The sequence below is a fragment of the Lissotriton vulgaris genome, chromosome 5 (assembly GCF_964263255.1).
Source record: "Lissotriton vulgaris chromosome 5, aLisVul1.2, whole genome shotgun sequence".
NCBI lineage: Eukaryota > Metazoa > Chordata > Amphibia > Caudata > Salamandridae > Lissotriton > Lissotriton vulgaris.
Genome location: NC_141693.1, coordinates 2026894026 through 2026908319, shown reverse-complemented (window position 1 = coordinate 2026908319; position 14294 = coordinate 2026894026). Strand labels below are relative to the sequence as shown.

General features: G+C 50.4%; 1 protein-coding gene across 2 annotated transcripts in view; it reads left to right on the top strand.

The window, feature by feature from the left end:
• The window catches only part of CIZ1 (CDKN1A interacting zinc finger protein 1), a 748675-nt gene that overhangs the window by 47559 nt on the left and 686822 nt on the right, over positions 1-14294 (top strand). For both annotated transcript variants that reach the window (XM_086924896.1, XM_086924897.1), the window contains exon 3: positions 5354-5508. In XM_086924896.1, the coding sequence (XP_086781022.1) occupies positions 5354-5508 (155 nt within the window). The remainder of the gene's footprint in view (positions 1-5353; positions 5509-14294) is intronic.

Sequence of the window (14294 nt, the reverse complement as noted above, 5' to 3'; positions counted from 1 at the left end):
TTCTCTGCATGCCTTTGTAAAGCTGCCCCTTTCCTGACCATTCCTCTTCTCTGCATGCCTTTGTAAAGCTGCCCCTTTCCTGACCATTCCTCTTCTCTGCATGCCTTTGTAAAGCTGGCCCTTTCCTGACCATTCCTCCTCTTCTCTGCATGCCTTTGTAAAGCTGCCCCATTCCTGACCATTCCTCTTCTCTGCATGTCTTTGTAAAGCTGTCCCTTTCCTGACCATTCCTCTTCTCTGCATGTCTTTGTAAAGCTGCCCCTTTCCTGACCATTCCTCCTCTTGTCTGCATGCCTTTGTAAAGCTGCCCCTTTCCTGACCATTCCTCTTCTCTGCATGTCTTTGTAAAGCTGCCCCTTTCCTGACCATTCCTCTTCTCTGCATGTCTTTGTAAAGCTGGCCCCTTTCCTGACCATTCCTCTTCTCTGCATGTCTTTGTAAAGCTGCCCCTTTCCTGACCATTCCTCTTCTCTGCATGTCTTTGTAAAGCTGCCTCTTTCCTGACCATTCCTCTTCTCTGCATGCCTTTGTAAAGCTGTCCCTTTCCTGACCATTCCTCTTCTCTGCATGCCTTTGTAAAGCTGCCCCTTTCCTGACCATTCCTCTAATTCTCTGCATGTCTTTGTAAAGCTGCCTCTTTCCTGACCATTCCTCTTCTCTGCATGCCTTTGTAAAGCTGTCCCTTTCCTGACCATTCCTCTTCTCTGCATGTCTTCGTAAAGCTGCCTCTTTCCTGACCATTCCTCTTCTCTGCATGCCTTTGTAAAGCTGTCCCTTTCCTGACCATTCCTCTTCTCTGCATGCCTTTGTAAAGCTGTCCCTTTCCTGACCATTCCTCTTCTCTGCATGTCTTTGTAAAGCTGCCCCTTTCCTGACCATTCCTCCTCTTCTCTGCATGCCTTTGTAAAGCTGCCCTTTCCTGACCATTCCTCTTCTCTGCATGTCTTTGTAAAGCTGCCCCTTTCCTGACCATTCCTCCTCTTCTCTGCATGCCTTTGTAAAGCTGCCCTTTCCTGACCATTCCTCTTCTCTGCATGTCTTTGTAAAGCTGCCCTTTCCTGACCATTCCTCTTCTCTGCATGTCTTTGTAAAGCTGTCCCTTTCCTGACCATTCCTCTTCTTCTCTGCATGTCTTTGTAAAGCTGCCCCTTTCCTGACCATTCCTCCTCTTCTCTGCATGTCTTTGTAAAGCTGGCCCCTTTCCTGACCATTCCTCTTCTCTGCATGTCTTTGTAAAGCTGCCCCTTTCCTGACCATTCCTCTTCTTCTCTGCATGTCTTTGTTAAGCTGCCCCTTTCCTGACCATTCCTCCTCTTCTCTGCATGCCTTTGTAAAGCTGCCCCTTTCCTGACCATTCCTCCTCTTCTCTGCATGCCTTTGTAAAGCTGGCCCCTTTCCTGACCATTCCTCTTCTCTGCATGTCTTTGTAAAGCTGCCCTTTCCTGACCATTCCTCTTTTCTGCATGCCTTTGTAAAGCTGCCCCTTTCCTGACCATTACTCCTCTTCTCTGCATGCCTTTGTTAAGCTGCCCCTTTCCTGACCACTTCTCTGCTGACCTGCTGTGCTTGTTCTTCATTGGAGGGGCTGGTCCCTCTTGATGTGAGCTACGCCTAAAGATCATCGCAAACACGGGTGAGGTGGACTCTTGCTTCCTCTAACTGATGGTGGGAGGAAAATCTACTCCAAAGGAGAGGAGACTGTTCTCCCTTCACCCCAGTGTGGAGACCACCGACGGCTGGTCCAAGTCTCTCACATGTTGTTCCTCTGGTGCCCATGAGTGGGCTTCTCTGGTAGGGCATGCTGGCTTTTTATGTGGGTGCTGCACGTACGGCGGGTCTATATGTTGGTCACCTTGGAAGCTGTCCCTGTTGACTGGGAACTCCCATTCCCTCCCATGGTCTTGTATGGGTTTCCCGCAGTCTCAGATGCGTTTGACTGTCAATCAACTCGATGTCGGTGGCTGCTCCAATAAGAGTCCCTCAAAATCCTGCTCTTGATCAGCCCTGACTGGCCTGAAATATGATTCATGCTACACCGACCCTCCAAAAGAACATAATGCACTTCCTCTGGATAGGAGGAGGTAGAGGAGGGGTGTGCCTTCCTCAAACTTGTAACTTTGAAATCCTCTGGACTTCGATGAGACCCTTCACACCAGTTTGAGAAAAGACGCTTCTTAAAGCCAGGACTGTGGCTGCTTTCTGTCTGCCGTGCGGGCTGGGACAAACCCTGGATCGTGGAAGAACCCTTGCTAAAGTGAGTGACTAGTAAAAGAGGATCTGACCTTCCTAGAGGGGAGAGAAACGGTCCTGACTGGTAGCAAACCCATGGCAAGGCCTAGCTGATTTAGGTTCTCTCTGGAGATTGCCTCTGAGGAGTGATCTGCCCACACCTAGGGAGATCTCTGTGATCCAGTAGCTATCACCAAAGCAGCAAATGCCATCATCTGCAGGATCCTTCATCCACCACCTGGGGCAGTCGTACATGAAGGGCCCCCGGGCATTTTGGTATTACAGAAGATGCTGCAGGTGCTTGTACGGCCCCTTCTGTAACACTGATTCACATAAAACGCCAGCGCTATCTTCAAGGGGGCGTCCCTTCATTTGCATGGGGGGTGCTCTATGCAAATAAGGAATCCCTTAGCCTCTCGCCCGGGCCGTATTAACGACGTGAGGCAAAGAAGCCCTCAGGAGGCGCACTTACAGTGTGCCAGACCTCTGCAGGGGGTAAAGACAGACATCCTCTTTAGAAGTGCAGGTGGGTGGCGCCTGCTCAGTCAAACAAGGAGCAGCTGTAAAGCAGCCGCTCTGTATTTCACGTAAATGCGCTTCCCCCAGGGCAGCACGAGGTCGCAGCTACCCTGGGGGCAGCATCATTCCATCGAGCACCCCATTTGAAGGACAATGGGCCCATGTGTAATGCGGCTCCTGCACACCTCTTGACTTCACACACCCCATCGTGGTGGTGGGTTCTGGTGTCTTCAGCTGGTCACGTTTATTCTAATGCTTGGGACCCTCCTCCTAGCTACGAGGTCTCCTAAATTATCTAAGTTTGAGGATCTAATTAGTCCCTGTCTTAAATGATCAGTTCCCAGTTTGGAATGTGGAGGCCCAGAGGGCTAGTGATGCTTCTGTTAAAGTTTGGCAACAAGCAGGGGCTCTGGGGGGGTGCTGGACCCTTCTTCATGTGAATGCCCTCCTCACTTTGTATGGACTTCAGGCGCCCAGTCAATGCCCTCCTCACATTGTACGGACTTCAGGCGTCCAGCGAATGCCCTCCTCACATTGTGTGGACTTCAGGCGTCCAGTCAATGCCCTCCTCACATTGTGTGGACTTCAGGCGTCCAGTCAATGCCCTCCTCACATTGTACGGACTTCAGGCGTCCAGTCAATGCCCTCCTCACATTGTATGGACTTCAGGCGGCCAGGCAATGCCAGCCTCACATTGTATGGACTTCAGGCGTCCAGTCAATGCCCTCCTCACATTGTATGGACTTCAGGCGTCCAGCCAATGCCCTCCTCACATTGTATGGTCTTTAGGCGTCCAGTCAATGCCCTCCTCACAATGTATGGACTTCAGGCGTCCAGTCAATGCCCTCCTCACATTGTACGGACTTCAGGCGTCCAGTCAATGTCCTCCTCACATTGTATGGACTTCAGGCGTCCAGCCAATGCCCTCCTCACATTGTATGGACTTTAGGCGGCCAGTTAATGCCCTCCTCACATTGTATGGACTTCAGGCGTCCAACGAATGCCCTCCTTACATTGTATGGACTTCAGGCGTCCTGTCAATGCCCTCCTCACATTGTATGGACTTCAGGCGTCCAGTCAATGCCCTCCTCACATTGTATGGACTTCAGGCATCCAGTCAATGCCCTTCTCACATTGTATGGTCTTCAGGCGTCCAGCCAATGCCCTCCTCACATTGTATCGACTTCAGACGTCCAGCCAATGCCCTCCTCACATTGTATGTACTTCAGGCGTCCAGTCAATGCCCTCCTCACATTGTACGGACTTCAGGCGTCCAGTCAATGCCCTCCTCACATTGTATGGACTTTAGGCGTCCAGTCAACGCCCTCCTCACATTGTATGGACTTCAGGCGGCCAGTCAATGCTCTCCTCACATTGTATGGTCTTCAGGCGTCCAGCCAATGCCCTCCTCACATTGTATGGTCTTCAGGCGTCCAGCCAATGCCCTCCTCACATTGTATCGACTTCAGGCGTCCAGTCAATGCCCTCCTCACAATGTATGGACTTCAGGCATCCAGCCAATGCCCCCCTCACATTGTATGGACTTCAGGCGTCCAGTCAATGCCCTCCTCACAATGTATGGTCTTCAGGCATCCAGCCAATGCCCTCCTCACATTGTGTCGACTTCAGGCGTCCAGTCAATGCCCTCCTCACAATGTGTCGACTTCAGGCGTCCAGTCAATGCCCTCCTCACAATGTATGGACTTCAGGCGTCCAGGCAATGCCCTCCTCACATTGTGTCGACTTCAGGCGTCCAGTCAATGCCCTCCTCACAATGTATGGACTTCAGGCGTCCAGGCAATTCCCTCCACACATTGTACGGACTTCAGTCGGCCAGCCGGATGCTAAGCATGTGGGACTAAATCCACCTGGTGTTGGCTACCCAACCAGGTGCCCCACCTGTGGATACTGAAGCCGGAGATCACAGTGCTTTTGGTATTTTTACGGATGCATATTTGTAAAATGAATCTTTTGATAGATTTGTTTTGCTTTTCCAAACAGCAAAACCCAACAATCAAGGAGCTCCATCAATAGTGCTGCACAGGACATATAAAATCGAGCTGGGTGTGTCGAGCACAGCGTTAGCACTCTAAAATATTCACTATTAAAGCCTCCGGGTCCTTTGTCTTGGGGCGTCCTGTTTTTCAAATGTTTTTGCGCTTTGTGGTTGTGTTGCACGATTGTTCTCTGTATGAGTTCAAATCCGCGGACCTTCCACTCTCTCGCACTCAGGACTGCTGAGAAACCGGCGAATCCGCCTCAAAGCGTCACTTACTCCTTATCTACATTTATTAAAGGTATTTGCATAATGCTGACCAATCACTGGTGAGATATGTAAAGATGATAAGAGAAAGGTAAAATGAATGTACCAATATAGTTCGGACCCCAGTGAGGTTTGAAAGAAGGCTAGTGAGTGGTCACCTAGTGCGACTAATTTCACCAATGGGATGGCGTAAAAACAAAGCATGGAAATATTGTCCTAACGGGGGTCATCTTCTTTGTCCTGAACCCACCATGGTAGCGTGCTGTACGTTTATCTGTGCTTGTTTAGTTTGTTTCATATTTTTTTCTAGAAATCAGTGCTTTATTCTTTGTATCTTTTCAGGGTGATGGCTCCACCACAGCAACCTCCTGCCCCACAGCAGCCCCCACCGCAACAGCAGCAGCCACAAATGATGACCCTGCGGGCAACGACTCGTGCAACCATTTTAAGCCCCAACCCAATGCTGCAGCAAGCTCTGTTTATGCAACACATGCAAGGTACTGCCAGTTGTATGTTTGTCCTTGGGTCAAGGTGAATTTTAAAGAAATGTCCTCTGAGCCAAGCAAGATGCTTCCAGACCAGTGTGTCTGGGGCAAGCAAGATCCTTCCAGAGCAGTGTGTCTGGGCCAAGCAAAACCCTTCCAGAGCAGTGTGTCTGGGCCAAGCAAGACCCTTCTAGAGCAATGTGTCTGGGGCTATACCCTTCCAGAGCAGGGTGTCCGGGGCCAGAAAAACTCTTCCAGAGCATTGTGTCTGAGCCAAGCAAGAGCCTTCCAGAGCAGCGTGTCTGGGGCAAGACCCTTCCAGAGCAGTGTGACTGAGCCAAGCAAGACCCTTCCAGAGCAGTGTGTCTGAGCCAAGCAAGAACCTTCCAGAGCAGTGTGTCTGGGGCAAGCAAGACCCTTCCAGAGCAGTGTGTCTGGGGTAAGCAAGACCCTTCCAGAGCAGTGTGTCTGGGGCAGGCAAGACCCTTCCAGAGCAGTGTGTCTGAGGCAAGACGCTTCCAGGGCAGTGTGTCTGAGCCAAGCAAGACCCTTCCAGAGCAGTGCGTCTGAGCCAAGCAAGACGCTTTCAGAGCAGTGTTTCTGGGGCAAGCAAGACCCTTCCAGAGCAGTGTGTCTGAGCCAAGCAAGCCCCTTCCAGAGCAGTGTGTCTGGGCTTAGCAAGACGCTTCCAGAGCAGTATGTCTGGGACAAGCAAGACCCTTCCAGAGCAGTGTGTCTGGGGCAAGCAAGACTCTTCCAGAGCAGTGTGTCTGGGGCATGCAAGACCCTTTCAGAGCAGTGTGTCTGTGGCAAGACTCTTCCAGAGAAGTGTTTCCGATAGATACATCTGCCAGTGGATTCCTCACTTTGTGAATATCCCCCTGCGCCAGCAACGTTCGGAAAACTCTTATGTAGCACACCGGCGTGGACGACGTCACAGGAGCACGGCATCGCGCGCGACTCCGGATGACGCCACAGACTCCTTTTTAGGCCTACGTCGGCGTGATGACATCAGTTCCCTTTTTTCCGCATCGTCAACGCTAACGGTTTTTTGGGATCTCTAGTGTTGTAGATAGTAACTTTGTTGCTATTTCTGTGTTATTGTATCTTCTCGAGCCACTGTCTTTAGCCGAAGATGTCGTCGAAGAAGACAGGGTTTAAGCAGTGCGGATCGTGTGCCAGGATGATGTCCATTACCGATCCGCATGATGATTGCTTGTGGTGTCTGGGCTCGGACCACGACGTCGGAGGCTGTCGTTCCTGTTCTAAGATTAACCCGAAGGCTCTGCGAGAACGAGAGGCTAAATTCCTTCTAGCCAAGGTAAAGGGAAAGGATGCCAAGAGGCCTTCGAGGTCAAGATCCAGACGCTCGAGGTCGAAGTCGAAATCGACGTCGAAGACAAGATCGAGATCAAGGTCCCGGTCGGAGTCGGCGTCGAAGTCTGCTTCGGGACATGCTTCTGGATCCTCGAAGAAAAAACATAAGAGGAAGATGCATAGTTTGAGGCATCATTCCGGCAGGGAGTCGTATTCGAAGAAGAGGTCTTCATCTCATAGGCATCTTAAGGACTTCATGTCACCATCACCATCTCGTGAGCCTGAAGGTGAGGCCTCGCCTTTTCAGTCTCGAGGCCATCTCCGGGTGCGAGTCTGGATCTGACTCTGGATCCGTGTCCGACTTCGGCACATGAGGAAGAAGACGATGAAGATACTCGGGCTCCGACGACTCCGGTGCATCACCCCGAAGAGCAGGAGGGTCATGAAGGAACGGTTCCGGTGCAGCCTCCTCTAGGGCAGCCAGTGGGTTCGTACCCTTCGTTTCCTGGTCCTGGACAGGACCCCTCGCATTTCCTAAATGCAATATATGGCGTGTATGCCAGGGCAATGTACCCCGCTGGTGCACCGGCTGGTCCCATGGTCCATTGTCTTATAACTTTGGCGTACCTCAAGCATACGCCCTGGCGCCTTTTATGCAGTTTTTCCGCGCGCTGCTTCGCCGACTCCGGAGCGACCTCGGGATCGGATTCGGGATTTGACGCCTGTTCCAGCTTCCCATCCTCAGACTGTCCAGCTCCTAACTCGACGCCGGCCCCAGCTCCGTCAGAGTCGCTACCGGATCCGACGACTTCGGTCCGGTTGGAGTGGTCGAGGCGTAGAGCACAGGGTCTCTTGGTCTCTTGGAATAGGAGTATGAGGATCCAGAAGTAGAGGAAGGAGAACTTTAGGATCAGGATGATTATTATGAGGATCTGCATAGTGCAAGTGGTTTGGAATTTTCTCCAGAGTGGGGGTTGCCTGCAGTTTCTGATGCAGATCCTCTAGGGATGTGGCTCCATACCACGTTGTGATTAAAAAGGCTGCAGATCTGCTGAACTTGACTTTGCCTTCTGTGGAGTTTAAGTCTAACATCTTGACTGAGGTTCTACATTCACCTTCTTCAGTTGTTGAGCCAACTCTCCCTTTCACTGAGGCTCTTACTGAACCAATAATGGAAGTCTGGAAAAAGCCCCTGTCTGCTCCTGCGGTGTCTAGGACTGTGGCAAGACGCTATAGGGTGGCACCTGGTGATCCTGAGTTCTTAACCTCCCATCCTTCGCCAGAAAGTCTGGTTGTTCAGGCGGCTTGTTCTAAGAAGTAGGCTGGTGTTTTTCCCCAAGTTCCAGGGGATAAGGACTCGAAAAAATTGGACCAGAATGCCAAAAAAGTGTTCTCGTCAAGTAGCATAGCCTTGAAATCTACGAATGCTACTCGTCTGCTGGGCAGATATGTGCACGCTTTGATGGACTCGTTAAGCAGTTGTCATCTCAGCTTCCGGAGGAGGACAGGAAGAATTTCAATGAAGTTGTATCTGACACGCAGGCTGCAGCTCGCCAGGTGATTCAGAGTGGCATGGACACGGCGGACTCTGTGGCTAGAATGAGTTCATCAGTCGCCACTAGGAGAGCCGCTTCGTTAAAATCGTCTGAATTTTCATCTGATATCCAGGCTGCTCTAATGGATTTGCTTTTTGATGGCACAGGCCTTTTTGGGAAAAAGGCTGATGCTGCCCTAGAAAGGTTTAAAGATAGCAGGGCGACTGCAAGGTCTTTAGGCTTACAAGCAAGAGACTCTTCCACCAAGAAATTCAGGGGTTTTGGTAGGTCTACCTTTCGTGCCTATAGGCATAGCCAACAGCAGCAGCAACAACAGAATCCTTAGTACAAGTCCTACAGAGGTAAATAAAGGGGTCGTGCCCGAGGTCGTCAAGCCTCCTCCTCCTCAACTTCTTCCTCTAATACCCACCCCCCACCTACAACAGCAAAGCAGCCCTAGATCCACCATTCTGGATCATGCGGGTCCTGTAGGGGGTCGGCTTACCTATTTTCTACGAGATTGGGAATCGGTTACATCAGATCTTTGGGGTCTCAATCTCGTAGAGAATGGGTATGCTCTTCCCTTTCGGGAGTTTCCTCCCAATTACCCTCCTTGCCAAGGTTATTGTTCGGAGGACCACCTACTTCTCTTACAGGAAGAAGTCCTGGCACTGTTCAGAAAGGGTGCAATAGAGGTGGTTCCGGAGCAGGAGAGGGGTTAGGGATGCTACTCCCGGTATTTTCTGATCCCCAAGAAGGATGGCAGACTTCGTCCAGTCCTGGACCTCAGGATCTTGAACCTCTTTCTGAAACAGGAGAAGTTCAAGATGCTCACCCTTGCACAGGTTCTTCAAGCGCTGCTGGAAGAAGACTGGATGGTGTCGATCGACTTGCAGGATGCGTATTTTCATATTCCCATCATGAAGTCGCACAGGAAGTATCTCCGTTTCACGGTGGGTTTGCAACACTACCAGTTTGCGGTCCTTCCGTTTGGACTTACTACTGAGCCTCGAGTCTTCACCAAGGTGATGGCTGTGGTGGCAGCACATCTCAGAAGGTCGGGGATTCCTGTGTTCCCCTATCTGGACGACTGGCTAATCAAAGCAGAGTCGCCGGAGAAGGTGCTCCATCATCTGCAAGAGACAACTCAGTTGTTGCACAGGTTGGGTTTTTCAATAAATGTACCCAAATCTCACCTGGTGCCCTCCCAGCGCAACCTGTTCATAGGTGCGATACTGGACACTACTGTGTGTCGTGCATTCCCACCTCAAAGGATTCGCGACATACAGGAAATGATACCTTTGTTTCACAATGGAGCGGTTCCAGTCCTGAAGGTCCTTCGCCTGCTCGGTCTGATTGCTTTTGCATTCTGTTGGTCAACCATGCACGCTGGCACATGAGGGCACTCCAGTGGTGCCTCCGCAGGTAGTGGTATCAGCACAACGGAGATCTTGGGAAGTCAGTGAGGATCTCCAGAGAAACTGCAGCGGATCTGTCTTGTTGGAGCGTGGAGGACAATCTGTCTCAAGGGAAGCCCTTTCAACTACCTCCATCGGTTGCCACAGTGATAACGGATGCCTCCACTCTAGGGTGGGGAGCTCATCTGGGGGACCTGGAGGTCAAGGGTCTTTGGTCTCCAGAGGAAAGGTTGCTTCACATCAACCTTTCGGAATTGCGGGCCATACGTTTAGCACTCAAGGCCTTCCTCCCTTCCCTTCGTGGTCATGTCAGTTCAAGTCCTGACGGACAACACGACTGCGATGTGGTATATCAACAAACAGGGAGGAGTGGGGTCGCAATGTCTTTGCAGAGAGGCACTGCGTCTCTGGTCCTGGGTTCAGGACCACCAGATTTGTCTGATGGCAAATCATCTGGCCAGGGTTCTGAACGTACGTGCAGACTGTCTCAGTCGGCAGTTCTCGGCCAACCACGAGTGGAGGCTTCACCCGGAGGTGGTTAGTCACGTCTTTCGGACATGGGGGACTCCTCAGGTGGATCTGTTCGCCACTCACGAGAATGCTCACTGCCCGTCGTTCTGCAGTCTCCAGTTTCCGATGCAAGGAGCTCTCGGAGACGCGTTTCAGTTGAGTTGGGACTCGCAACTCCTTTATGCGTTTCCTCCCATACCCTTGATTCCTCTGGTTCTGAGGAAAATTCGCCAAGACCGGGCCCAAGTTATATTGATCGCCCCGGATTGGCCAAGAAGGGTGTGGTACACAGATCTTCTCCGCCTCTCCTCGTGCTCGCCGCTCCGTCTCCCTCACAGGGCAGACCTCCTCTCCCAGATGGGGCAGGTTCTACACCCCCACCTCCAGACCTTACACCTTCATGCCTGGAGATTGAACGGGGCAACCTGAGTTCATTTTCTCTCCCTCACGATGTGGTGGATGTCATCTTATCAGCCAGGCGTGATTCCACCAAGTCCATCTATTCTTATAGGTGGTCTAAATTTGCTGCTTGGTGTGGGGAGAGGTCCATTGACCCTTTAAGGGCTTGTTTATGCAGTATTCTTCAGTTTGCACTTTCCTTGGCCCAGCAGGGTTTTGCAGTGGCAACTATCAAAGGTTATTTGTCGGCCTTATCGGCTTTTCTTTGTTTGCCTGACCAGCCCTCTTTGTTTAAATCTGATTGTTTTACGTTTCATTAAGGGCCTTACTAATACATTTCCTCCTACACCTTTTATTGTACCTCAATGGGACTTGAACCTTGTTCTTACATTCTTGATGGGTTCTCCTTTTGAACCTTTACACTCATGTCCCTTGAGACTTTTGTCTTTCAAGACGGTCTTCCTGGTTGCAATTACCTCGGCAAGGAGGGTAAGTGAGCTTCAAGCTCTTAGTTCAAAGCCCCCATTCTTGACCATTCATGCTGATAGAATGGTTCTAAGGACCAGGGCTGCTTTTCTGCCTAAGGTGGTTACTCCTTTCCATCTGGGGCAGTCTGTTACCCTTCCTACCTTCTATCCTCCCCCCCACCCTTCCAAGGAGGAGGAGAGACTTCATCGCTTGGACCCTAAGAGGGCGGTGAGCTTCTACCTGGACAGAACAAAGGAGTTCAGGTTGGATGACCAGCTGTTCGTTGAATTTGCTAGCTGCAGGAAGGGAAGATCGGTGCACAAGCGCACTCTTTCAAGATGGATAATTTTATGCATCAAGATCTGCTACTCCCTGGCGGGTAAGGACCCTCCTGAGGGTATAAGAGCTCACTCTACTAGAGCAAGGTCTGCTACTTCTGCTTTATCTAGGGGTGTACCTGTTGAGGATATTTGCAGAGCCGCGACTTGGGCCTCCCTCCACACTTTCGCGAAGCATTACTGCTTGGATGCCGAGGTGAGGAGGGACGGCCACTTTGCGCGTTCTGTCTTCCAGAATTTTCTGGTATAGTAGAGTGGATACCCTCCTCCGGCAGTGGTACTGCTGTGGGACTCTATTCACAAGGTGAGGAATCCACTGGCAGATGTATCTATCAGAAGAACAAGTTACTTACCTTCGGTAACACTTTTTCTGGTAGATACAGTATCTGCCTGTGGATTCCTCACTGACCCACCCGCCTCCCCGTTGTCCACTCTGCTATACCAGAGTTTATGTATTTTTTTGTATATTTATATGTATTTAAATTGGGTTTTTCATACCCTGCTTCGCACTATGTGTGCAGTTTTGAATTGTATGTACTACGTACACTGTATATATATGTATTTCTACTGCCATTGGTCCGTCCGGCGCCTCGAAGGCACGGAAAAAATGGCGGAACTGATGTCATCACGCCGACGTAGGCCTAATAAGGAGTCGGTGACGTCAGCCGGAGTCGCGCGTGCGATGCCGTGCTCCTGTGACGTCGTCCACGCCGGCGTGCTACAAAAGAGTTTTCCGAACGTTGCTGGCGCAGGGGGATATTCACAAGGTGAGGAATCTACAGGCAGATACTGTATCTACCAGAAAAAGCATTACCGAAGGTAAGTAACTTGTTCGTCTGGGGCAAGACGCTTGTTTCTAAGTGAGAGGGTGCTCCTGCATGAGCAGGATATGAACAAGGGAACCCAATATACCCTTGTAGGCTTGGGCATTAGACGTTTGAGGTCAATGTGTGCGACAAGGGACTTAATTGAAAGCAGCAGTAAATAACAATTGGGAGTAGTGCAAATGTATCGTCCTCCAGTGAATCAAATTTGATATCACACTAACAAGCTAGAGCATATCAAGCTAAAAATGGAAGGAAATGAAGGAAAGAAACACGGAGGTAGTAAATTATATGCAAAAAATTATTTTATATTGAGGGTCAAAGCATCTTATGGGGAGATACACAAAAAGCAAATCAAGCAAAAAGAGTTATGAACAGAGATACGGATTGCATCAACTCATAAGTTCACAACAGAAACATCAACTCCTGGTAGATATCACAGACAACCAGATTCTATAATTAATAATGGTCGTATGTTGGTGCCAGCGCAATGCTTCTGGAGATGATGGAAGTGTCAACGCCGGCGTGCTACAAAAGAGTTTTCCGAACGTTGCTGGCACAGGGGGATATTCACAAGGTGAGGAATCCACAGGCAGATACTGTATCTACCAGAAAAAGCATTACCGAAGGTAAGTAACTTGTTCGTCTGGGGCAAGACGCTTGTTTCTAAGTGATAGGGTGCTCCTGCTTGAGCAGGACACCCATGCAGCCTACGGAGTCCATTCTACCCCAGATATCTCCCATGGGCAGAAGCATGCATTATGCCACCAATGGGAGACCATGTAAAATGGATCTACAGGCCTGCTATTGCAGCCTGTGTAAGCTGGTGCTAGCACCACTTACTGAAGATATAGGTTTACTATATCGAAGGGTTACTGCACTTAAAACCTATAGGTCACCCCTATAGAAGGCCTTTGCAATCCTGAAGGCAGGGTGCTTGTTTCTAAGTGAGAGGGTGCTCCTGCATGAGCAGGACACCCATGCAGCCTACGGAGTCCATTCTCCCTGGTTGTCAGTGAAGCAGCCATGTACTATATACTACATAGAGGGGCACCGCGTAATTACACGATGACCATCACGAAAACGGCTGCAACAAATCCTATCATGTTTGGTATCAAACATGTTTGAATCATACCCCCACACTGTAAACAGTGTGGGAGGTATGATTCCAAGCACTGGTAGAGTCCTCCGTTACGCTCTCAGTGTTCCCGGTACCAGCCTTCTAGACCCGGGCAGCACAAAATGGTTGCTGCCGACCAGAGACACATTGCTGCCCTCCTACTGCTAAGCCAAGATCGAGCAGAGGAAGGTAGAACAAAAGGCATCCTGTCACAGGGAAGTGTGACCACCTCCCAGACAGGATTTAGTGTATTGGGACCGGGTGGGTGCGCTTGCCAGTGCCGGAAAGTCTGTTTGAGGGGCACAATTGGTTTCCCCGTACATAGTCCAGTTCAAACCAGTTCTGGGAGTCGGTGGCTCCCGCTCTGGCACGAAACTGGACAAAGGACATGGGAATAACCTTCCCCTTGGGAGGGTCCCCTGAATCTTCCCAACACTTTCCCTCGGGTACATACGGGCTTACCTGGGTGTAGGTCCCTAAATTCATCGTGGGCTAAGATTCAGATCCTATACCACTACACTTCTGCCGTCTGGGCACTCTGGACTTTGTTGGACTTCCTTTGGGCCTGACTTTGTCTCCCGTCCAGTCTGCTGCATTCTCTGTGCCTGTGCATCATACAGGAACCTTCCAAGGCCTGTGAATCATCAAAGACACCTGAAATAATCTCCCTTGGAGTGAAGGAGTCACCCCCCCTGCATTTGCAGGCACCGCAACAAAGTTGACCAGTCTAAAGATCTTGAGCTCCTCTGGACTCCTTTTGCTCTGCAACATAGGTGGTTGTTTTCCACCGCTCCAGAGGCCTGCCCTGCTCTCTCACCAATTGTTAATTGTATTTTTTAAATTCTTTTTATTGTTAACAAAACAACAGC